Source organism: Bombus huntii, unplaced genomic scaffold, assembly GCF_024542735.1.
Source record: "Bombus huntii isolate Logan2020A unplaced genomic scaffold, iyBomHunt1.1 ctg00000057.1, whole genome shotgun sequence".
Taxonomy (NCBI): Eukaryota; Metazoa; Arthropoda; class Insecta; order Hymenoptera; family Apidae; genus Bombus; species Bombus huntii.
The window spans coordinates 1,020,596-1,047,150 of record NW_026099318.1 but is presented as its reverse complement, the minus strand read 5'-3'; the positions used below and the strand labels follow the sequence as shown (position 1 = coordinate 1,047,150).

At 38.1% G+C, this 26,555-nt stretch overlaps 1 protein-coding gene across 1 annotated transcript in view; it reads right to left on the bottom strand.

Moving 5' to 3' along the window:
* The window catches only part of LOC126875766 (uncharacterized), a 56,709-nt gene extending 32,681 nt beyond the window's left edge, over positions 1 to 24,028 (bottom strand). The window contains exon 1 of the mRNA XM_050638639.1: positions 22,749 to 24,028. Within this exon, the coding sequence (XP_050494596.1) occupies positions 22,749 to 24,010 (1,262 nt within the window). The 5' untranslated portion in view covers positions 24,011 to 24,028. The remainder of the gene's footprint in view (positions 1 to 22,748) is intronic.
* Positions 24,029 to 26,555: the final 2,527 nt, after the last annotated feature.

Genomic DNA, 26,555 nt, shown 5'->3' with positions numbered 1-26,555 from the left:
CTTTTCCTTTTGCCTTGAGATTCTGGATTCTCTGTCTGTGACCTCGTTTGGTTGTGGGATGACTCCCCCACAATATTTAGTGGTTGTTCGTTCGATCTTACGGTCGGCATTGCGTTCGCTCTGTCTCTCGTTATGGGTGGTGGAGTCGATCTCGCGGGGGTGGCTGTCCTTGTTCTGTTTGTTGCCGTCGGCGCCGGTCGCCTGGTTGCCGCCTGTACTCTTGGGCGATTCGGCGTATCGTTCCTTCGTGGCTCGCCCCATTCTCCCGAAGGACGTGTTTGGTTTCCCGATGGTCTCGAAGCATAGGGTACGATTAATCCGGCATCTACTCGGGCTTTAAATTTGTAACAGTCTTTCACTAGATGCCCGGGTTTTTTGCAATAGTTACACGTGATATTTTGTCTTGTAGAATTCAAAAAATTCTGCGATGGAGGTAGCGATCTTCGATCTTGGCGGTTGTTCCTGATATTGTTGTTAGTGTTCGAAGGATGTGCGTTGTCGCGTCTGTAATAGTTCGAGGGTGTCGGTCGTTGGGGTCGCGTTCTATCGGTTATTTGTTTCAATTCGTGTGTTGCTTTGACGGCTTGACGATACGCATCTTCTAAAGTATGGTACCCTGCTATTTTTACTCGCACATATACCTCGTTCGGAAGTCCTTTAACGAAAGCTTCTTTCGTTTCCCAATCTATAGTATCTTGGATATCGGGGGATATGATGCCGTAGTCGCCTCTTTCTCCGTCCATTATTGCCAATCTAAGATTTCTAACGCGATCCATATAATCTAATATGTCTTCCCCGGGTCGTTGAAATATCGTTCCTAATTCCCCTTTATATTCGTTAAGAGATTTCTTTGGGCCGAATAGATCCTTTAATTTGTTTCCGAAATCGTTTAGACTCATTAATTCTGTGTCTTCGATGGCGAGGAGCGCGTGTCCACGGAGCTTATTTACTAACAATTTTACCAATTGAGGTTCTTGATATCTGGAAATCATATTTCGCGCGCGCTCACAAGCTCTTAAAAAGTGGAATACCGATGGTCGATATCCGTCAAACACTGGCACCGATTCGATCGCATCTTTTAGCTTAATTGGCTGGGTATGTCCACTCGGCTGGACCGTCTCTTGTTGCGTTGTCGGCGGCGATACGGGTGTTTTAGGTTCTTGTTTTGTTTTAAGTTCGAATAAGCCGCTTTGTAATTCGGCGAGTTTTGCACTCATATCGCGAAAGTTCGCATCCCATGCTTTAAGCTTTTCCGACAATGTCAAAACCATTTCTTCGTCCAACGATTCCACTACACTCGCCATTGTTTCTTAAATATTTGTTAAATATATATATTAATCAAGATAGACTAACTAAATATTAACGACAAGACCATAACTGACCTCGGTGCGAAGGAATAAAGTTATGCTACACGAAATAACTGGTAACACAATACACAAAACATTAACTAAATTAAACGAGACTTACATAAATGCAAGTCACGTATAATCAAAACAATGACTATTGAAATTCGGTAACAATACAATCCATGCTATCACATTAAAGTAGCACACGGTATTGACACACACAATATCATGAAACACAAAACAATATTACAAAACACTACTAAATAAAATTATAGTGATTAACAATTAATTAGTTATTTCAACAACACGTTACTGTTGACATTAAACCAACGCCATACCAAAGAGACACGCGAGCGACCATGTTGAAAAATTCGTCGCGCGCACATACAAATAACAGCCAATGCAATACAATACAGCATCATAATAGCAATGTTAGGTACTAATAAAAAAAAAAAAAAAAAAAAAAACAAGGAAAAAGGGGGAGAGAGTTAAGGAAAATATATATAATAAATAACAACTAACATAATTATAACATATTATATATATTATATTATATACAGGGATACAGTATTCGTACAAAGGAACAGATCCAAACGAAAATTATGTATATAAAAAAAAATAAATAATATATATATGTAATATCGTGATATAATATATTTGCAAGGAATGGATGATACAGATGTTAATCGGACAGAAAAAGACGATTGTTGTTCAACCTGAACTATTCACACCAAACGTACAGAAAACAGCACAACTAAATAATTAGATAACGACTCGACTTTCACAAAATGCAATCAACACTCTCTCGGCAACGCCACTCGCAAACTCTGTTTGTTGATTCCTTTTCTCCCGTCCCTTGGCAACCGCTCGTGGCCAAGATCACGTAGGTCTCCTCTTTCCAAAACTACGCGATCAAAAACAAACGCCTCGGCTCTCGCGACATTCCACGCGGATCACCCGCCAACTCCCAGGCCTCTCACTCACGATACTACATATATACATTAACTATTTTTATATGTGTGTACAGAACTGATGGCGAACTCATCAACCATTTTCTGAACGACGGATGGAACAACATGAATAGCAATATATATATATATATATATATATATATATATATATACTCGAAGACAAGGTACATTTGTGATATTTATTCCTATTGATGATATATACTTATGTATTTATAACAATAAAACAAATCTCATTTATACTACTTACCAATACGTACGCATATATGTATGTCGGATCACGATTCGAATTTTGGGCGCGCGACGACTCTTCATGTGGACTAGCCATCGTTTCACAAAGCCGAGATTTTATTTACACGTATATACAGGTCTATCACTAAGCTTAACAAATAATAAGTACAACTAATAATAAGTCTAACAAACACTAAGCCTAATGAATAATACGATCTACGAATATTTAAATTAAATAATACTATTAGCAATGTTTGAGTTCAAACGAATCCACGGTCACCGGGATAACTCCTTACTAAGCGAAACTAACTTAGACGCAAATGCGATCGTCGAAAATGCTCGATGTATCACTCTCCAAGGCAATCGCAAGAATGCCAGCCTCGTGGTGATTTTTCTCCCTGTACGATTGCATTTTGTTTTCTATACCCGTTTGGAAGCATCGAGAAGGTTCCAAACGCCGTTGCTAGGCACACTCGTTGGAAGCATCGAGAAAGTTCCAAACGCCGTTGCTAGGCAGTTTCTGCCTGGAGTTTTGATTACTACTACAATGTATGTCCCATTGCATCGGCACCTCCGAGGCAACATCACACGTGGCTAGGCCCGCTCTCGAGGCCGCATGCCGCCACAACCACATTTCTCGGAAAATACATACAACCACTCCAGACCTCCGTTAGATAAAACATCCATCCCGTGACCGTGGCTACGTTCAGCGACCGATTGTCACCTCGAACCCAATCTCGCTTATTACAAATCTTAAGCAATTACAACTATAATAAAATCTAGGCTAAGGTACTAGAGGATGTTCCCAAAATTTCCAAGGAAAGGCTTCGGCTTTCCTTTCATCTCCGACATGTATATAATTACAATCCAAGTAGTATTCATAATATTTATTTTCACTGATAACAAGTACGTAAAACCTAAAATAAATCAAAGGTTTTAACAATAAAAAAAACAAAAAAAGAAAGAAAAAAGGGGAAGAAGAAAAATAAAGAAGAAAAAAAAGGAAAGAAAAAAAATATAATATTGTTAGGGAAGTGATACATTTACACTGTACATGAGAGTGTGTGTGTAAGGGCCAGAGGGCGTCAAGGCTTAGTGGAGACAAAAGACTGTTGCCAGATGTTAGCAGAATCTAGGATAGTCGGTTGGCGACCAGCGTGCGTGCAAGACGTTCTTCAGAGAGTAATATAGATGTATAACTGTTGTGTGGGAAATATAGGCAATAATTTGTATTCCCAAATCCTCGAATTTCCTTAACAAATATATATAAATATAAAATTTTCTTTTTCTATAAAAGGTTATTACTATTTCTGATAAACTCGAGAAATGAAAACATTATACCATGATACACTGACACAAAGATACACCACACAGAAGAAACTAACAGAGAACGCTTTAAGCTTGGCAAACTTACCGCCCGACGAATTTGCATACACCATAACCAAAACCCAGGACACATGGCTCTGATCGCAGGAGAAGCGATCCATATAGTCAAATGCATTCCGGTACAAGTAAAGGTACGACATACAACAAAATGCTACTCGGAACTACCCGTTTGGCAAAGGAATCGCACCATAGGAACTCCACCCGGACGTGCGCCAAACGTGGCGATATTCAGCACCATCGTCGTTGGCCACGAGCGGAATATATACCCAAAAGACCTCGATGCACTACGGGACCACGTCATGTTCCCGGCAGAAAATCTGCAGTCTTGAACGCATTGGCCAGAGGAGCAACAGGAAAAACAATCGTCCCTGGAACAGTAAACATCCTGGGAATGATGGACAAAACACATTAACGACAATAGCGAAAAATACCGTATCAAGCTTATGGACTGGTTTTATGGAATTTGGAACTGTCAGTGCAGCAATATTTGGAATACTCGCAATATTTAAACTAATCAAAACAATAATAGATATAGCCGCACACGGATACCAGTTACGTGAAACTTACGAATGTGGAATCGCCCTATTAGGAGCAATATGCGGCTCAGTCACCCACCCGCTACGATACCTCAAAAGAAGACGAAATATCGATGATCAAACAGCACAACCTCAAGGGATATCGATAACACCGGTAGTCACTCAACTACCAACGACATCTACGTCCGCCTTGAGCGAACTCAGAGATACCATCAGTCAAATTTCCTTTGGAAATTTGAACTTCAAGGGCGGGGGTGTCACGTCCCGCGCTCCGCACACGCCGTAACAAGAACAAGAAAACCATTCTATACAAAACACGCGAATAAGGATTTGAATGCACAAACGAACACACGGCACTACGAAACGAAAGGAAGGATTAACAAAACGAGGGCGATTAACGGATCCAACCAATAAACAAAATACATATACACACAATTCTAAATAAACCAGGAAATAAGAATAACTACAAAAGGGGAAAATAATTGAAACGCCAGGAATATATATATATATGTGTGCGCATTCTATCAAATCGATAATCTAAGATACATACTTAAAACTAGCCTACATTCCGGTAAAGAATTATAAAATAAGAACTATATTACGGAACATGCATGTCTATATATAAATATATAAATTATATTCTAAACTAAACTACTATTAATGTATGCGCATTCTACATTATTGATTCAAATCGATAATCTAAGATACATACTTATAACTAGCCTACATTCCGGTAAAGGATTAATAAGTAATTGACATTTCATTTCGTATGAATACTACACTGCCAGGAGAAATATGCATATGAATACGTATATATATATATATATATGTGTGTGTGTGTGTGCGTGCGTGCGTGCGTGCGTGCGTGCGTGCGCGCGTATGTTTTATATTATCGAATACTCTATAAAATAAACTACTCAAAACAATAAATAACGCAATCGAAGAATTACAAAACATTATATATATATATATATATTCATATGCATATTTCTCTTGGCAGTGTAGTATTCATACGAAATGAAATGTCAATTATTTATTTATCCTTTACCGGAATGTAGGCTAGTTTTAAGTATGTATCTTAGATTATCGATTTGATAGAATTCGCACACATATATATATTTCTGACAATGTAACCTTCATTTCTTTAATAATACAATATTGTATGTTTTATGTATTCGTTAAACTATTAGTTTTTACTTCATGTATACTTTTATTTCATAAATTGATAATATTGTATTTATTGCATAGTATTGGAAGCACTGTCTCTAATATTTACTAGGTTATTACATGTTCGGCATATATGTTTATACTTATATGTAACTGTCCAAATTGATTGATTGAAATATATTTATATATATATATATATATATATATATATATGCGTCTAAAAAATTTATTGTAGCTGTGTATGTGGACGACATCCTCGTGTTTGGGACGAATGAGTGGATTGAGATATTCAAAACTGGGATTAAGGACAAATTAGATGTTAGAATGCTAGGCGTAGACACTCAATTTCTGTCCATCCACCTGAGTAAGCCAAACAGCACCACTGTAGTATTCGATCAATCTGTACAGATAGGTCAAATGCTGGATCTGTTTGACATTACTCGTGAGGTTGGGGTGGTGGGAGTGTCGACACCGCTAGCTAGAGAATGCGAGGCTGGTTTTGATATTGAACGTGATGAGCCTCTCGACAGTAAATTATATGAACAAGCTGTGGGGCACATAATGTATGTAGCTACTGTAAGTCGTCCTGATGTTGCGTGTGCAATAGGGAAACTAAGCCAAAGATGCGCGAATCCGACTGTATCCGATTGGAAAGCAGCGAAGCGGGTATTCAGATATTTACTAAAGACCAAAGACTTGAAGTTAGTATACCAAAGGACCGGGCAACCTCTGAAGGTGTTTTGCGACTCGGATTTTGCGGGTTGTACGGTAGACAGGAAATCCAGGAGCGGGTATGTGTTCATACTCGCTGGTGGTGCGATATCCTGGCTATCCAAAAAACAACCGATTATAGCTCAATCGACGTGCGAAGCGGAATTTGTGGCAATGCAGGAAGCAGCAAGGGAAACAGTGTGGATTTCTTTACTGTTAAAGGAATTGGGTCAACTGTCATATTGCCATCGCCCCTGCAAGATATTCTGCGATAATATCGGAGCTATTTCATGGTCAAAGGACGAAATAGTTGCTGAGAGTTCTAAGCACGTCCAAGTGCGCTACTTTTACGTTAAGAACTGCGTATCGAGGGGGATACTAGATTATACTTATGTACCTAGTCCTGAGAATGTGGCTGACATTCTCACCAAAGGCCTAAATAGGATTAAGACCCAGCAATTTACCAAAGCTATGGGGCTTGTAGAAACTAGCGATCAAAGGGGAGTGTTGAGAAATGTTAAGTTGGTATGATCGCTGCTTACTACAAGCTAAGTTGGTACGACTTCTAACGACGCTCTTTTGTCTTAGAAGTCGACCACGTTGTTCTATTGACTTGGAGATTCCTGTGTGATAAGACGTGTTATAAGACTGAAATATATTGGAGAAAACGAATCTAAGTGAATCGTTATTTTATAAACCCAAAACCTTATTAAATAACAATCAAAGCCATGTGTCCTGGGTTTTGGTTATGGTGTATGGAAATTCGTCGGGCGGTAAGTTTGCCAAGCTTAAAGCGTTCTCTATTAGTTTCTTCTGTGTGGTGTATCTTTGTGTCAGTGTATCATGGTATAATGTTTTCGTTTCTCGAGTTTATCAGAAATAGGAATAACCTTTTATAGAAAAAGAAAATTTTATATTTATATATATTATATTTTTTTCTTTCCTTTTTTTTTCTTCTTTTTTTTTCTTCTTCCCCCTTTTTTTTAGTTTTTTTTTTTATTGTTAAAACCTTTGTTTTATTTTAGGTTTTACGTACTTGTTATCAGTGAAAATAAATATTATGAATACTACTTGGATTGTAACTATATACATATATGCGTACAAAATCCACTTCTACATGTTAGATATAATAATATAACAATACTACGTAGATTAATACACAATAAAATATCCTTTTACTCCGGTTATATTTATTACTAACTCTCAATTAATCTATCTTAATTATTTTCTAACCACTTTCTATATTTATCAGCTATTTTATTTCTTCTTGTTAATCTGCGAAATCCATGCATGTACACTTCCTTGTATGGTGATTGATTGTTCACGAGGTAAGTTGCACTTTCACTGTTTTCGTTGTTCGTTGAACTAACACGTTTTACATTCAAACAGTAATTGGAACACTCGTAATAAACTTCTTTTCTTTTTCCAAGTTTCCGCTATCTGTGTCATTCGACGAACACTGCCACGCCTCGAAGGCACCGTTATAACATTTAGCGATGCTGCTCTTTGCATTAAGGCAATTGAAGTCAATTCGTTCGTTTATTTTCAGCTGGTACATGGTGTCCCGCAAGCAGGGAGCCATATCATATTTTGCATGTAGACCTTCTTGTTTGATGATTACTTGTTTACAAGGTAACTTTCACTTCCCCTCTTTTAATTATTTATTGAATCGACACGTTGTATATTCAAACAATAATTGGAGTACACATAATAATTTTCCCTTTTTCTTTTTAGGTTTTCGCTATCTGTATTATTCGACGGACAGTGTTACACCTCCTTTTGATTTATCCATAATATAGTTATAACATTTAGTAACCTTGTATTTTGCACTGAGACAATTGAAACTAATTTATTCACTTATTTTAGGTAGCTGTCATACATTGTGTTCCACGAACAACGATCCATAACCTATACTTGCACGTACACTTTCTTGTATGTTGATCACTTGTTCACAAGGTAACTTTCACTTTCACTAGTTAATTGTTCATTAAGTTAACACGTTTTATATTTAAGCAATAATTGAAACACGTATAATAATTTTCCTTTTTCCTTTTAGGTGTTCGATATCTGTATTATTCGACGAACAGCACTATAACATATACTACCGCACTACGTTGCCCACTGAAATCGCTTTATTCATTGCTTATTTCGATTATGCGCTAGTTTTAACTTGTTTAAATGCACCGTTCGCGGAATCCCTTTTACTTCGATCTTGACGTTTTGGTTCTGCAAGATTTCTAGCACTTTGTATGGTCCAGTATATTGATCGGAGAATTTTCCTTTACTGGGTTCTTTTAGTAAATATATCGAATCTCCTATTTTAAAATCTTGGGGGTTGATTCGTCGGTCGTAATATTCTTTTGATCTTAGTTTGGATTTTATCAAATTTTCTCTCGCCATTCGTTGTACGGTGTTAATTTTATCGAACAGATCTTCGAGATATTCTGCGTAAGTTGGTTCCATGTTCTCTTCGATTATTACTTCACCAATAGGTTCTCTGGCTAGATGTCCAAAAACTAATTCGTGCGGGGAGAATTTCGTTCCTTCGTGTACAGAGGTATTATAGGAAAACATAGCTAATTCTACCCATTCGTCCCAATTTTTGGAATTTTCAATGTATAATTTGAGATATTCTATCAGCACGTGGTGAGATCTTTCGATTGAACCGTTACTTTGTGGATGATATGCCGTCGTGGTATATTGTTTGATGCGGAATCTCTTTGCTACTTTCTTCATTAGTGAGGATGTAAAGTTCGTTCCTTGATCAGTGAGAATAGCTCTCGGTGACCCGAAACGACAAATAAATCGCTTTACAAAAACGTCCGCTAAGATAGGCCGAGAGGCTGAAGAGATTCCTCCTAGTGGAATCCCAATTGAGTATTTTGTTAATAAGTCTTGGATAGTTAATATATATTCGTTTCCCTTTTGGGTTTTTGGTAATGGACCTATAATATCCATACTAACCTTATCGAACGCTTTACCTGGTGTGTCTGTAAGTACCATTGGTTGCTTTGCTTTTATTCTTGTGAGTTTCTTCAATTGACATTCCTTACATGTTCTTACGTAATCTTGAATTTCCTTTTTCATATTTTCCCAATAGTAATGTTGTCGTATTCTTTGATAAGTTTTTGTTATTCCTTTGTGTCCTGCTACGCTTGATTCATGTTTTTCTCGTATTATGTTGTTCCGCGCTTCCACAAATGGGGTAATTACTTCCCCAGTGCAAATGGTGATGGTTAAGGTTTTTTCCATAAATATTTCCTTTAATTTTCTGATTGTATATCGCCAGGGTATTGTTTCTCATTTACTGCGTCTAATAGAGATCTTAGCGAGTTTAATAAATTTTCTGGTGTTATTGGAATATTTCTATTTTCCTTTATCGGTAGGAATACAATGTATTTTCCAGAATCGTAATTCAATCTTGCTTTTTCTAACATTAAATCTTCATAACGAGGTAATTTTCCCGTTTCCTTCATTTCTAAGGCTCCTTTATCTATCGGATTGCCACGTATATCTATAAATACTACTTTATGGTCATTTACTCTCGCAATTGAGTCTCGGGTTTCTGAAATTCTTAGTTCCGCAATTATCGTAGGTCTCGTGTCCTTTTCTCGTTGTTGAATTAGTTCTGGAATTACAATGGAGGTCTCTTTTTCGCTTGTTGTATCCGTGCCTTCTTTTTCTCGATTGGTTATTTCTCTATCTGTACTTACATCGATTTCTGCTAATGCTTGGTCTAAATATTTTATGGGGGTTTCTTCTATTGTAAAATGTTTTCGGGTAAAACCCTTTCCTTGATTTTTAGAATCACTGGATTGAGGCAAGACGTGTGGTTTAGCTTCGAATATGGGAGAGTCTTCGGTTGACGTATCTATTTCGAATCTTTTTGAGACAGGATAGCGAATCGGTGAGACTTCCTCTCTCTTTCTGATTGGTAAACAAACTTCCGGAGGGTTCCTAGATAATGCGTCTGCGTTTGCGTTCGCCCTGCCTTCTTTGTATACAATATCAAATTCGAAGTCCGATAACTTTAATTTCCATTTCCAAATTCTTGAAGTAGGATCTTTGATAGAATGCATCCACGCTAAAGGTTTATGATCGGTTACGATGGTAAACTTTCTTCCGTAAAGATACGGTCGGAAGTGCATTGCGCTGTAAACAATTGCCAGACACTCCTTTTCTATGGTAGAGTAGTTTCGTTCGGCGGGATTTAATAGCCTTGAGGCATACGCAATCGGCAAATCCTTTCCGATTGGCCCTTGACTCAGTACACCGCTTATTGCATATCCTGATGCGTCTGTAGTAAGGTTAAAGGGTTTAGAAAAGTCTGGATATTGCAGGATGGGTTTCGTCACTAACGCTGTCTTTAAATTATTGAATGCGTTTTCTTGATTTTCTGTCCATTTAAAGGGAGTGTCTTTCTTTAATAGTTGTGTCAATGGTTTCGCGACCTTGGGGAAATCGGGTATAAATCTTCTGTAATATCCTGCTAGTCCCAGAAATCGTTTGATATTTTTCGCCCTCTTTGGTCGTGGAAATTTTGATACGGCTTCGACTTTCTTTGGGTCGGGTTTCACGCCATCCTCACTAATTATATGTCCTAAATAATTCACCTCGTGTCGTAAAAATTCGCACTTATCAGGTTGTAATCGTAATTTAGCTTTCCTCAGTCTTTCCATTAATTTATTAAATTTAATTTCGCGTTCTTGGAGAGACGTGGAATAAATCACTATGTCATCCAGATAGACGAATAGTTCTATTCCTTGCAGACCAGATAATATTGAATTCATCAAACGTTGAAATGTTGCTGGGGCATCTTTTAATCCAAAGGGCATTCTTTTGAATTGAAAATGCCCGTATGGTGTCGAAAATGCAGTTTTGTGGGCATCTTCCTGTGACATACGGATCTGGTGAAAGCCCGATGCCAAGTCAAACGTGGAAAAATATTTTGCACTTCCTAATTGATCCAATATTTCTGTAATATCGTTCAATTTTCTATAATCGATGACTAATCTCCAGCGCTTATTTCCTTGCGAATCGGGTTTTTGAGCACAATCCATAACGGGGAGTTATATGGAGATATTGATGGTTCCACTACGCCCGTATCTAGTAGTTCTTGGACCTGTCGATTTATTTCTTCTCGATGTATTGGTGGATATCGATACTGTTTAGTATTGATGGGTATATTATCCGTTGTAATTATCCTATGTTCCAGAACTTCGGTTGCTTCCAATGTATCTCCTGGAATATGAAACCTATCTTGATTATTACGAATCAATTTTTTAGCATTTTCCTTTTCTTCTTCGTTCAAATGTTCGAGTCGTAGTAACTCATTTATTTTATCGTATCTACTTTCCTCCGATCTTAGAACTGTATTGCACGCTGTACTAGGAAGCGGGGTGGGGGGCTGGGGGGATTATCAAATTCTTTAATTACCATCGTTGGTGTTGTAAATACGTAATCTCTCGAAGTAGTATTTATTACTCTTATGTAACCTTTTCCTTTATGATTCCTCACAACTGCATTACCAAAATAGATTCCCTTGTTCGGCTCGATTCTTGGAATAAATCCCTCTTTTATCTCTGGATTAGCGATATTAACTGAACACGTTATTGAACTTCGCTTCGGTATAATTATTTTTTCTTTACTATCGAAGGGAATATAAATATTTCCCCATCTGATATGTTTTCCCTCATAATCTAAACGAGCCTTACAACCTGCAAAAAATTCGGATCCTAGGATTCCGTCTTGATCGATTAGCAATGAATCATCGACTATGATGAAAACCAACCGGATGGCCCGCAACCTGTATTACCGTCTGCCCTAGGGAGACCAGGCTCGTTGCCGTAATTCCTCGCACTTCGATTGATTCCTTTTCGTCGATGATGGCTGAATCGAGTAAAGCAGGTTTCTTGATAATGTTGATTTCCGATCCAGAGTCTAATAATAAACTCGTCTTAGTCTTTAGATCTGGGGAAACTATTCGTGCAGTTGGGTTCGTTGGGGAATCGTTAAATTTTATTGAAATAATTCGGAGAGGTCGCCTTCCGAATCTGAATTCAACTCCTGATGATTTTCCTTCGCCGGTTGCTTGTGCTTCACTCTTTTCCTTTTGCCTTGAGATTCTGGATTCTCTGTCTGTGACCTCGTTTGGTTGTGGGATGACTCCCCCACAATATTTAGTGGTTGTTCGTTCGATCTTACGGTCGGCATTGCGTTCGCTCTGTCTCTCGTTATGGGTGGTGGAGTCGATCTCGCGGGGGTGGCTGTCCTTGTTCTGTTTGTTGCCGTCGGCGCCGGTCGCCTGGTTGCCGCCTGTACTCTTGGGCGATTCGGCGTATCGTTCCTTCGTGGCTCGCCCCATTCTCCCGAAGGACGTGTTTGGTTTCCCGATGGTCTCGAAGCATAGGGTACGATTAATCCGGCATCTACTCGGGCTTTAAATTTGTAACAGTCTTTCACTAGATGCCCGGGTTTTTTTGCAATAGTTACACGTGATATTTTGTCTTGTAGAATTCAAAAAATTCTGCGATGGAGGTAGCGATCTTCGATCTTGGCGGTTGTTCCTGATATTGTTGTTAGTGTTCGAAGGATGTGCGTTGTCGCGTCTGTAATAGTTCGAGGGTGTCGGTCGTTGGGGTCGCGTTCTATCGGTTATTTGTTTCAATTCGTGTGTTGCTTTGACGGCTTGACGATACGCATCTTCTAAAGTATGGTACCCTGCTATTTTTACTCGCACATATACCTCGTTCGGAAGTCCTTTAACGAAAGCTTCTTTCGTTTCCCAATCTATAGTATCTTGGATATCGGGGGATATGATGCCGTAGTCGCCTCTTTCTCCGTCCATTATTGCCAATCTAAGATTTCTAACGCGATCCATATAATCTAATATGTCTTCCCCGGGTCGTTGAAATATCGTTCCTAATTCCCCTTTATATTCGTTAAGAGATTTCTTTGGGCCGAATAGATCCTTTAATTTGTTTCCGAAATCGTTTAGACTCATTAATTCTGTGTCTTCGATGGCGAGGAGCGCGTGTCCACGGAGCTTATTTACTAACAATTTTACCAATTGAGGTTCTTGATATCTGGAAATCATATTTCGCGCGCGCTCACAAGCTCTTAAAAAGTGGAATACCGATGGTCGATATCCGTCAAACACTGGCACCGATTCGATCGCATCTTTTAGCTTAATTGGCTGGGTATGTCCACTCGGCTGGACCGTCTCTTGTTGCGTTGTCGGCGGCGATACGGGTGTTTTAGGTTCTTGTTTTGTTTTAAGTTCGAATAAGCCGCTTTGTAATTCGGCGAGTTTTGCACTCATATCGCGAAAGTTCGCATCCCATGCTTTAAGCTTTTCCGACAATGTCAAAACCATTTCTTCGTCCAACGATTCCACTACACTCGCCATTGTTTCTTAAATATTTGTTAAATATATATATTAATCAAGATAGACTAACTAAATATTAACGACAAGACCATAACTGACCTCGGTGCGAAGGAATAAAGTTATGCTACACGAAATAACTGGTAACACAATACACAAAACATTAACTAAATTAAACGAGACTTACATAAATGCAAGTCACGTATAATCAAAACAATGACTATTGAAATTCGGTAACAATACAATCCATGCTATCACATTAAAGTAGCACACGGTATTGACACACACAATATCATGAAACACAAAACAATATTACAAAACACTACTAAATAAAATTATAGTGATTAACAATTAATTAGTTATTTCAACAACACGTTACTGTTGACATTAAACCAACGCCATACCAAAGAGACACGCGAGCGACCATGTTGAAAAATTCGTCGCGCGCACATACAAATAACAGCCAATGCAATACAATACAGCATCATAATAGCAATGTTAGGTACTAATAAAAAAAAAAAAAAAAGAAAAACAAGGAAAAGGGGGAGAGAGTTAAGGAAAATATATATAATAAATAACAACTAACATAATTATAACATATTATATATATTATATTATATACAGGGATACAGTATTCGTACAAAGGAACAGATCCAAACGAAAATTATATATATAAAAAAAAATAAATAATATATATATGTAATATCGTGATATAATATATTTACAAGGAATGGATGATACAGATGTTAATCGGACAGAAACAGACGATTGTTGTTCAACCTGAACTATTCACACCAAACGTACAGAAAACAGCACAACTAAATAATTAGATAACGACTCGACTTTCACAAAATGCAATCAACACTCTCTCGGCAACGCCACTCGCAAACTCTGTTTGTTGATTCCTTTTCTCCCGTCCCTTGGCAACCGCTCGTGGCCAAGATCACGTAGGTCTCCTCTTTCCAAAACTACGCGATCAAAAACAAACGCCTCGGCTCTCGCGACATTCCACGCGGATCACCCGCCAACTCCCAGGCCTCTCACTCACGATACCACATATATACATTAACTATTTTTATATGTGTGTACAGAACTGATGGCGAACTCATCAACCATTTTCTGAACGACGGATGGAACAACATGAATATATATATATATATACTCCAAGACAAGGTACATTTGTGATATTTATTCCTATTGATGATATATACTTATATATTTATAACAATAAAACAAATCTCATTTATACTACTTACCAATACGTACGCATATATGTATGTCGGATCACGATTCGAATTTTGGGCGCGCGACGACTCTTCATGTGGACTAGCCATCGTTTCACAAAGCCGAGATTTTATTTACACGTATATACAGGTCTATCACTAAGCTTAACAAATAATAAGTACGACTAATAATAAGTCTAACAAACACTAAGCCTAATGAATAATACGATCTACGAATAATTAAATTAAATAATACTATTAGCAATGTTTGAGTTCAAACGAATCCACGGTCACCGGGATAACTCCTTACTAAGCGAAACTAACTTAGACGCAAATGCGATCGTCGTAAATGCTCGATGTATCACTCTCCAAGGCAGTCGCAAGAATGCCAGCCTCGTGGAGATTTTTCTCCCTGTACGATTGCATTTTGTTTTCTATATCCGTTTGGAAGCATCGAGAAGGTTCCAAACGCCGTTGCTAGGCACACTCGTTGGAAGCATCGAGAAAGTTCCAAACGCCGTTGCTAGGCAGTTTCTGCCTGGAGTTTTGATTACTAATACAATGTATGTCCCATTGCATCGGCACCTCCGAGGCAACATCACACGTGGCTCGGCCCGCTCTCGAGGCCGCATGCCGCCACAACCACATTTCTCGGAAAACACATACAACCACTCCAGACCTCCGTTAGATAAAACATCCATCCCGTGACCGTGGCTACGTTCAGCGACCGATTGTCACCTCGAACCCAATCTCGCTTATTACAAATCTTAAGCAATTACAACTATAATAAAATCTAGGCTAAGGTACTAGAGGATGTTCCCAAAATTTCCAAGGAAAGGCTTCGGCTTTCCTTTCATCTCCGACATATATATATTTCTGACAATGTAACCTTCATTTCTTTAATAATACAATATTGTATGTTTTATGTATTCGTTAAACTATTAGTTTTTGACTTCATGTATACTTTTATTTCATAAATTGATAATATTGTATTTATTGCATAGTATTGGAAGCACTGTCTCTAATATTTACTAGGTTATTACATGTTCGGCATATATGTTTATACTTATATGTAACTCTCCAAATTGATTGATTGAAATATATTTATATATATATATATGCGTCTAAAAAATTTATTGTAGCTGTGTATGTGGACGACATCCTCGTGTTTGGGACGAATGAGTGGATTGAGATATTCAAAACTAGGATTAAGGACAAATTAGATGTTAGAATGCTAGGCGTAGACACTCAATTTCTGTCCATCCACCTGAGTAAGCCAAACAGCACCACTGTAGTATTCGATCAATCTGTACAGATAGGTCAAATGCTGGATCTGTTTGACATTACTCGTGAGGTTGGGGTGGTGGGAGTGTCGACACCGCTAGCTAGAGAATGCGAGGCTGGTTTTGATATTGAACGTGATGAGCCTCTCGACAGTAAATTATATGAACAAGCTGTGGGGCACATAATGTATGTAGCTACTGTAAGTCGTCCTGATGTTGCGTGTGCAATAGGGAAACTAAGCCAAAGATGCGCGAATCCGACTGTATCCGATTGGAAAGCAGCGAAGCGGGTATTCAGATATTTACTAAAGACCAAAGACTTGAAGTTAGTATACCAAAGGACCGGGCAACCTCTGAAGGTGTTTTGCGACTCGGATTTTGCGGGTTGTACGGTAGACAGGAAATCCAGGAGCGGGTATGTGTTCATACTCGCTGGTGGTGCGATATCCTGGCTATCCAAAAAACAACCGATTATAGCTCAATCGACGTGCGAAGCGGAATTTGTGGCAATGCAGGAAGCAGCAAGGGAAACAGTGTGGATTTCTTTACTGTTAAAGGAGTTGGGTCAACTGTCATATTGCCATCGCCCCTGCAAGATATTCTGCGATAATATCGGAGCTATTTCATGGTCAAAGGACGAAATAGTTGCTGAGAGTTCTAAGCACGTCCAAGTGCGCTACTTTTACGTTAAGAACTGCGTATCGAGGGGGATACTAGATTATACTTATGTACCTAGTCCTGAGAATGTGGCTGACATTCTCACCAAAGACCTAAATAGGATTAAGACCCAGCAATTTACCAAAGCTATGGGGCTTGTTGAAACTAGCGATCAAAGGGGAGTGTTGAGAAATGTTAAGTTGGTATGATCGCTGCTTACTACAAGCTAAGTTGGTACGACTTCTAACGACGCTCTTTTGTCTTAGAAGTCGACCACGTTGTTCTATTGACTTGGAGATTCCTGTGTGGTAAGACGTGTTATAAGACTGAAATATATTGGAGAAAACGAATCTAAGTGAATCGTTATTTTATAAACCCAAAACCTTATTAAATAACAATCAAAGCCATGTGTCCTGGGTTTTGGTTATGGTGTATGGAAATTCGTCGGGCGGTAAGTTTGCCAAGCTTAAAGCGTTCTCTATTAGTTTCTTCTGTGTGGTGTATCTTTGTGTCAGTGTATCATGGTATAATGTTTTCGTTTCTCGAGTTTATCAGAAATAGGAATAACCTTTTATAGAAAAAGAAAATTTTATATTTATATATATTATATTTTTTTCTTTCCTTTTTTTTTCTTCTTTTTTTTTCTTCTTCCCCCTTTTTTTTAGTTTTTTTTTTTATTGTTAAAACCTTTGTTTTATTTTAGGTTTTACGTACTTGTTATCAGTGAAAATAAATATTATGAATACTACTTGGATTGTAACTATATACATATATGCGTACAAAATCCACTTCTACATGTTAGATATAATAATATAACAATACTACGTAGATTAATACACAATAAAATATCCTTTTACTCCGGTTATATTTATTACTAACTCTCAATTAATCTATCTTAATTATTTTCTAACCACTTTCTATATTTATCAGCTATTTTATTTCTTCTTGTTAATCTGCGAAATCCATGCATGTACACTTCCTTGTATGGTGATTGATTGTTCACGAGGTAAGTTGCACTTTCACTGTTTTCGTTGTTCGTTGAACTAACACGTTTTACATTCAAACAGTAATTGGAACACTCGTAATAAACTTCTTTTCTTTTTCCAAGTTTCCGCTATCTGTGTCATTCGACGAACACTGCCACGCCTCCAAGGCACCGTTATAACATTTAGCGATGCTGCTCTTTGCATTAAGGCAATTGAAGTCAATTCGTTCGTTTATTTTCAGCTGGTACATGGTGTCCCGCAAGCAGGGAGCCATATCATATTTTGCATGTAGACCTTCTTGTTTGATGATTACTTGTTTACAAGGTAACTTTCACTTCCCCTCTTTTAATTATTTATTGAATCGACACGTTGTATATTCAAACAATAATTGGAGTACACATAATAATTTTCCCTTTTTCTTTTTAGGTTTTCGCTATCTGTATTATTCGACGGACAGTGTTACACCTCCTTTTGATTTATCCATAATATAGTTATAACATTTAGTAACCTTGTATTTTGCACTGAGACAATTGAAACTAATTTATTCACTTATTTTAGGTAGCTGTCATACATTGTGTTCCACGAACAACGATCCATAACCTATACTTGCACGTACACTTTCTTGTATGTTGATCACTTGTTCACAAGGTAACTTTCACTTTCACTAGTTAATTGTTCATTAAGTTAACACGTTTTATATTTAAGCAATAATTGAAACACGTATAATAATTTTCCTTTTTCCTTTTAGGTGTTCGATATCTGTATTATTCGACGAACAGCACTATAACATATACTACCGCACTACGTTGCCCACTGAAATCGCTTTATTCATTGCTTATTTCGATTATGCGCTAGTTTTAACTTGTTTAAATGCACCGTTCGCGGAATCCCTTTTACTTCGATCTTGACGTTTTGGTTCTGCAAGATTTCTAGCACTTTGTATGGTCCAGTATATTGATCGGAGAATTTTCCTTTACTGGGTTCTTTTAGTAAATATATCGAATCTCCTATTTTAAAATCTTGGGGGTTGATTCGTCGGTCGTAATATTCTTTTGATCTTAGTTTGGATTTTATCAAATTTTCTCTCGCCATTCGTTGTACGGTGTTAATTTTATCGAACAGATCTTCGAGATATTCTGCGTAAGTTGGTTCCATGTTCTCTTCGATTATTACTTCACCAATAGGTTCTCTGGCTAGATGTCCAAAAACTAATTCGTGCGGGGAGAATTTCGTTCCTTCGTGTACAGAGGTATTATAGGAAAACATAGCTAATTCTACCCATTCGTCCCAATTTTTGGAATTTTCAATGTATAATTTGAGATATTCTATCAGCACGTGGTGAGATCTTTCGATTGAACCGTTACTTTGTGGATGATATGCCGTCGTGGTATATTGTTTGATGCGGAATCTCTTTGCTACTTTCTTCATTAGTGAGGATGTAAAGTTCGTTCCTTGATCAGTGAGAATAGCTCTCGGTGACCCGAAACGACAAATAAATCGCTTTACAAAAACGTCCGCTAAGATAGGCCGAGAGGCTGAAGAGATTCCTCCTAGTGGAATCCCAATTGAGTATTTTGTTAATAAGTCTTGGATAGTTAATATATATTCGTTTCCCTTTTGGGTTTTTGGTAATGGACCTATAATATCCATACTAACCTTATCGAACGCTTTACCTGGTGTGTCTGTAAGTACCATTGGTTGCTTTGCTTTTATTCTTGTGAGTTTCTTCAATTGACATTCCTTACATGTTCTTACGTAATCTTGAATTTCCTTTTTCATATTTTCCCAATAGTAATGTTGTCGTATTCTTTGATAAGTTTTTGTTATTCCTTTGTGTCCTGCTACGCTTGATTCATGTTTTTCTCGTATTATGTTGTTCCGCGCTTCCACAGATGGGGTAATTACTTCCCCAGTGCAAATGGTGATGGTTAAGGTTTTTTCCATAAATATTTCCTTTAATTTTCTGATTGTATATCGCCAGGGTATTGTTTCTCATTTACTGCGTCTAATAGAGATCTTAACGAGTTTAATAAATTTTCTGGTGTTATTGGAATATTTCTATTTTCCTTTATCGGTAGGAATACAATGTATTTTCCAGAATCGTAATTCAATCTTGCTTTTTCTAACATTAAATCTTCATAACGAGGTAACTTTCCCGTTTCCTTCATTTCTAAGGCTCCTTTATCTATCGGATTGCCATGTATATCTATAAATACTACTTTATGGTCATTTACTCTCGCAATTGAGTCTCGGGTTTCTGAAATTCTTAGTTCCGCAATTATCGTAGGTCTCGTGTCCTTTTCTCGTTGTTGAATTAGTTCTGGAATTACAGTGGAGGTCTCTTTTTCGCTTGTTGTATCCGTGCCTTCTTTTTCTCGATTGGTTATTGCTCTATCTGTACTTACATCGATTTCTGCTAATGCTTGGTCTAAATATTTTATGGGGGTTTCTTCTATTGTAAAATGTTTTCGGGTAAAACCCTTTCCTTGATTTTTAGAATCACTGGATTGAGGCAAGACGTGTGGTTTAGCTTCGAATATGGGAGAATCTTCGGTTGACGTATCTATTTCGAATCTTTTTGAGACAGGATAGCGAATCGGTGAGACTTCCTCTCTCTTTCTGATTGGTAAACAAACTTCCGGAGGGTTCCTAGATAATGCGTCTGCGTTTGCGTTCGCCCTGCCTTCTTTGTATACAATATCAAATTCGAAGTCCGATAACTTTAATTTCCATTTCCAAATTCTTGAAGTAGGATCTTTGATAGAATGCATCCACGCTAAAGGTTTATGATCGGTTACGATGGTAAACTTTCTTCCGTAAAGATACGGTCGGAAGTGCATTGCGCTGTAAACAATTGCCAGACACTCCTTTTCTATGGTAGAGTAGTTTCGTTCGGCGGGATTTAATAGCCTTGAGGCATACGCAATCGGCAAATCCTTTCCGATTGGCCCTTGACTCAGTACACCGCTTATTGCATATCCTGATGCGTCTGTAGTAAGGTTAAAGGGTTTAGAAAAGTCTGGATATTGCAGGATGGGTTTCGTCACTAACGCTGTCTTTAAATTATTGAATGCGTTTTCTTGATTTTCTGTCCATTTAAAGGGAGTATCTTTCTTTAATAGTTGTATCAATGGTTTCGCGACCTTGGGGAAATCGGGTATAAATCTTCTGTAATATCCTGCTAGTCCCAGAAATCGTTTGATATTTTTCGCCCTCTTTGGTCGTGGAAATTTTGATACGGCTTCGACTTTCTTTGGGTCGGGTTTCACGCCATCCTCACTAATTATATGTCCTAAATAATTCACCTCGTGTCGTAAAAATTCGCACTTATCAGGTTGTAATCGTAATTTAGCTTTCCTCAGTCTTTCCATTAATTTATTAAATTTAATTTCGCGTTCTTGGAGAGACGTGGAATAAATCACTATGTCATCCAGATAGACGAATAGTTCTATTCCTTGCAGACCAGATAATATTGAATTCATCAAACGTTGAAATGTTGCTGGGGCATCTTTTAATCCAAAGGGCATTCTTTTGAATTGAAAATGCCCGTATGGTGTCGAAAATGCAGTTTTGTGGGCATCTTCCTGTGACATACGGATCTGGTGAAAGCCCGATGCCAAGTCAAACGTGGAAAAATATTTTGCACTTCCTAATTGATCCAATATTTCTGTAATGTTGGGTAGTGGGAAGGCATCGCCAATCGTTTTATCGTTCAATTTTCTATAATCGATGACTAATCTCCAGCGCTTATTTCCTTGCGAATCGGGTTTTTGAGCACAATCCATAACGGGGAGTTATATGGAGATATTGATGGTTCCACTACGTCCGTATCTAGTAGTTCTTGGACCTGTCGATTTATTTCTTCTCGATGTATTGGTGGATATCGATACTGTTTAGTATTGATGGGTATATTATCCGTTGTAATTATCCTATGTTCCAGAACTTCGGTTGCTTCCAATGTATCTCCTGGAATATGAAACCTATCTTGATTATTACGAATCAATTTTTTAGCATTTTCCTTTTCTTCTTCGTTCAAATGTTCGAGTCGTAGTAACTCATTTATTTTATCGTATCTACTTTCCTCCGATCTTAGAACTGTATTGCACGCTGTCCTAGGAAGCGGGGTGGGGGGCGGGGGGGATTTTCAAATTCTTTAATTACCATCGTTGGTGTTGTAAATACGTAATCTCTCGAAGTAGTATTTATTACTCTTATGTAACCTTTTCCTTTATGATTCCTCACAACTGCATTACCAAAATAGATTCCCTTGTTCGGCTCGATTCTTGGAATAAATCCCTCTTTTATCTCTGGATTAGCGATATTAACTGAACACGTTATTGAACTTCGCTTCGGTATAATTATTTTTTCTTTACTATCGAAGGGAATATAAATATTTCCCCATCTGATATGTTTTCCCTCATAATCTAAACGAGCCTTACAACCTGCAAAAAATTCGGATCCTAGGATTCCGTCTTGATCGATTAGCAATGAATCATCGACTGTGATGAAAACCAACCGGATGGCCCGCAACCTGTATTACCGTCTGCCCTAGGGAGACCAGGCTCGTTGCCGTAATTCCTCGCACTTCGATTGATTCCTTTTCGTCGATGATGGCTGAATCGAGTAAAGCAGGTTTCTTGATAATGTTGATTTCCGATCCAGAGTCTAATAATAAACTCGTCTTAGTCTTTAGATCTGGGGAAACTATTCGTGCAGTTGGGTTCGTTGGGGAATCGTTAAATTTTATTGAAATAATTCGGAGAGGTCGCCTTCCGAATCTGAATTCAACTCCTGATGATTTTCCTTCGCCGGTTGCTTGTGCTTCACTCTTTTCCTTTTGCCTTGAGATTCTGGATTCTCTGTCTGTGACCTCGTTTGGTTGTGGGATGACTCCCCCACAATATTTAGTGGTTGTTCGTTCGATCTTATGGTCGGCATTGCGTTCGCTCTGTCTCTCGTTATGGGTGGTGGAGTCGATCTCGCGGGGGTGGCTGTCCTTGTTCTGTTTGTTGCCGTCGGCGCCGGTCGCCTGGTTGCCGCCTGTACTCTTGGGCGATTCGGCGTATCGTTCCTTCGTGGCTCGCCCCATTCTCCCGAAGGACGTGTTTGGTTTCCCGATGGTCTCGAAGCATAGGGTACGATTAATCCGGCATCTACTCGGGCTTTAAATTTGTAACAGTCTTTCACTAGATGCCCGGGTTTTTTGCAATAGTTACACGTGATATTTTGTCTTGTAGAATTCAAAAAATTCTGCGATGGAGGTAGCGATCTTCGATCTTGGCGGTTGTTCCTGATATTGTTGTTAGTGTTCGAAGGATGTGCGTTGTCGCGTCTGTAATAGTTCGAGGGTGTCGGTCGTTGGGGTCGCGTTCTATCGGTTATTTGTTTCAATTCGTGTGTTGCTTTGACGGCTTGACGATACGCATCTTCTAAAGTATGGTACCCTGCTATTTTTACTCGCACATATACCTCGTTCGGAAGTCCTTTAACGAAAGCTTCTTTCGTTTCCCAATCTATAGTATCTTGGATATCGGGGGATATGATGCCGTAGTCGCCTCTTTCTCCGTCCATTATTGCCAATCTAAGATTTCTAACGCGATCCATATAATCTAATATGTCTTCCCCGGGTCGTTGAAATATCGTTCCTAATTCCCCTTTATATTCGTTAAGAGATTTCTTTGGGCCGAATAGATCCTTTAATTTGTTTCCGAAATCGTTTAGACTCATTAATTCTGTGTCTTCGATGGCGAGGAGCGCGTGTCCACGGAGCTTATTTACTAACAATTTTACCAATTGAGGTTCTTGATATCTGGAAATCATATTTCGCGCGCGCTCACAAGCTCTTAAAAAGTGGAATACCGATGGTCGATATCCGTCAAACACTGGCACCGATTCGATCGCATCTTTTAGCTTAATTGGCTGGGTATGTCCACTCGGCTGGACCGTCTCTTGTTGCGTTGTCGGCGGCGATACGGGTGTTTTAGGTTCTTGTTTTGTTTTAAGTTCGAATAAGCCGCTTTGTAATTCGGCGAGTTTTGCACTCATATCGCGAAAGTTCGCATCCCATGCTTTAAGCTTTTCCGACAATGTCAAAACCATTTCTTCGTCCAACGATTCCACTACACTCGCCATTGTTTCTTAAATATTTGTTAAATATATATATTAATCAAGATAGACTAACTAAATATTAACGACAAGACCATAACTGACCTCGGTGCGAAGGAATAAAGTTATGCTACACGAAATAACTGGTAACACAATACACAAAACATTAACTAAATTAAACGAGACTTACATAAATGCAAGTCACGTATAATCAAAACAATGACTATTGAAATTCGGTAACAATACAATCCATGCTATCACATTAAAGTAGCACACGGTATTGACACACACAATATCATGAAACACAAAACAATATTACAAAACACTACTAAATAAAATTATAGTGATTAACAATTAATTAGTTATTTCAACAACACGTTACTGTTGACATTAAACCAACGCCATACCAAAGAGACACGCGAGCGACCATGTTGAAAAATTCGTCGCGCGCACATACAAATAACAGCCAATGCAATACAATACAGCATCATAATAGCAATGTTAGGTACTAATAAAAAAAAAAAAAAAAAAAAAACAAGGAAAAGGGGGAGAGAGTTAAGGAAAATATATATAATAAATAACAACTAACATAATTATAACATATTATATATATTATATTATATACAGGGATACAGTATTCGTACAAAGGAACAGATCCAAACGAAAATTATATATATAAAAAAAAATAAATAATATATATATGTAATATCGTGATATAATATATTTACAAGGAATGGATGATACAGATGTTAATCGGACAGAAACAGACGATTGTTGTTCAACCTGAACTATTCACACCAAACGTACAGAAAACAGCACAACTAAATAATTAGATAACGACTCGACTTTCACAAAATGCAATCAACACTCTCTCGGCAACGCCACTCGCAAACTCTGTTTGTTGATTCCTTTTCTCCCGTCCCTTGGCAACCGCTCGTGGCCAAGATCACGTAGGTCTCCTCTTTCCAAAACTACGCGATCAAAAACAAACGCCTCGGCTCTCGCGACATTCCACGCGGATCACCCGCCAACTCCCAGGCCTCTCACTCACGATACCACATATATACATTAACTATTTTTATATGTGTGTACAGAACTGATGGCGAACTCATCAACCATTTTCTGAACGACGGATGGAACAACATGAATATATATATATATATACTCCAAGACAAGGTACATTTGTGATATTTATTCCTATTGATGATATATACTTATATATTTATAACAATAAAACAAATCTCATTTATACTACTTACCAATACGTACGCATATATGTATGTCGGATCACGATTCGAATTTTGGGCGCGCGACGACTCTTCATGTGGACTAGCCATCGTTTCACAAAGCCGAGATTTTATTTACACGTATATACAGGTCTATCACTAAGCTTAACAAATAATAAGTACGACTAATAATAAGTCTAACAAACACTAAGCCTAATGAATAATACGATCTACGAATAATTAAATTAAATAATACTATTAGCAATGTTTGAGTTCAAACGAATCCACGGTCACCGGGATAACTCCTTACTAAGCGAAACTAACTTAGACGCAAATGCGATCGTCGTAAATGCTCGATGTATCACTCTCCAAGGCAGTCGCAAGAATGCCAGCCTCGTGGAGATTTTTCTCCCTGTACGATTGCATTTTGTTTTCTATATCCGTTTGGAAGCATCGAGAAGGTTCCAAACGCCGTTGCTAGGCACACTCGTTGGAAGCATCGAGAAAGTTCCAAACGCCGTTGCTAGGCAGTTTCTGCCTGGAGTTTTGATTACTAATACAATGTATGTCCCATTGCATCGGCACCTCCGAGGCAACATCACACGTGGCTCGGCCCGCTCTCGAGGCCGCATGCCGCCACAACCACATTTCTCGGAAAACACATACAACCACTCCAGACCTCCGTTAGATAAAACATCCATCCCGTGACCGTGGCTACGTTCAGCGACCGATTGTCACCTCGAACCCAATCTCGCTTATTACAAATCTTAAGCAATTACAACTATAATAAAATCTAGGCTAAGGTACTAGAGGATGTTCCCAAAATTTCCAAGGAAAGGCTTCGGCTTTCCTTTCATCTCCGACATATATATATTTCTGACAATGTAACCTTCATTTCTTTAATAATACAATATTGTATGTTTTATGTATTCGTTAAACTATTAGTTTTTGACTTCATGTATACTTTTATTTCATAAATTGATAATATTGTATTTATTGCATAGTATTGGAAGCACTGTCTCTAATATTTACTAGGTTATTACATGTTCGGCATATATGTTTATACTTATATGTAACTCTCCAAATTGATTGATTGAAATATATTTATATATATATATATATGCGTCTAAAAAATTTATTGTAGCTGTGTATGTGGACGACATCCTCGTGTTTGGGACGAATGAGTGGATTGAGATATTCAAAACTAGGATTAAGGACAAATTAGATGTTAGAATGCTAGGCGTAGACACTCAATTTCTGTCCATCCACCTGAGTAAGCCAAACAGCACCACTGTAGTATTCGATCAATCTGTACAGATAGGTCAAATGCTGGATCTGTTTGACAT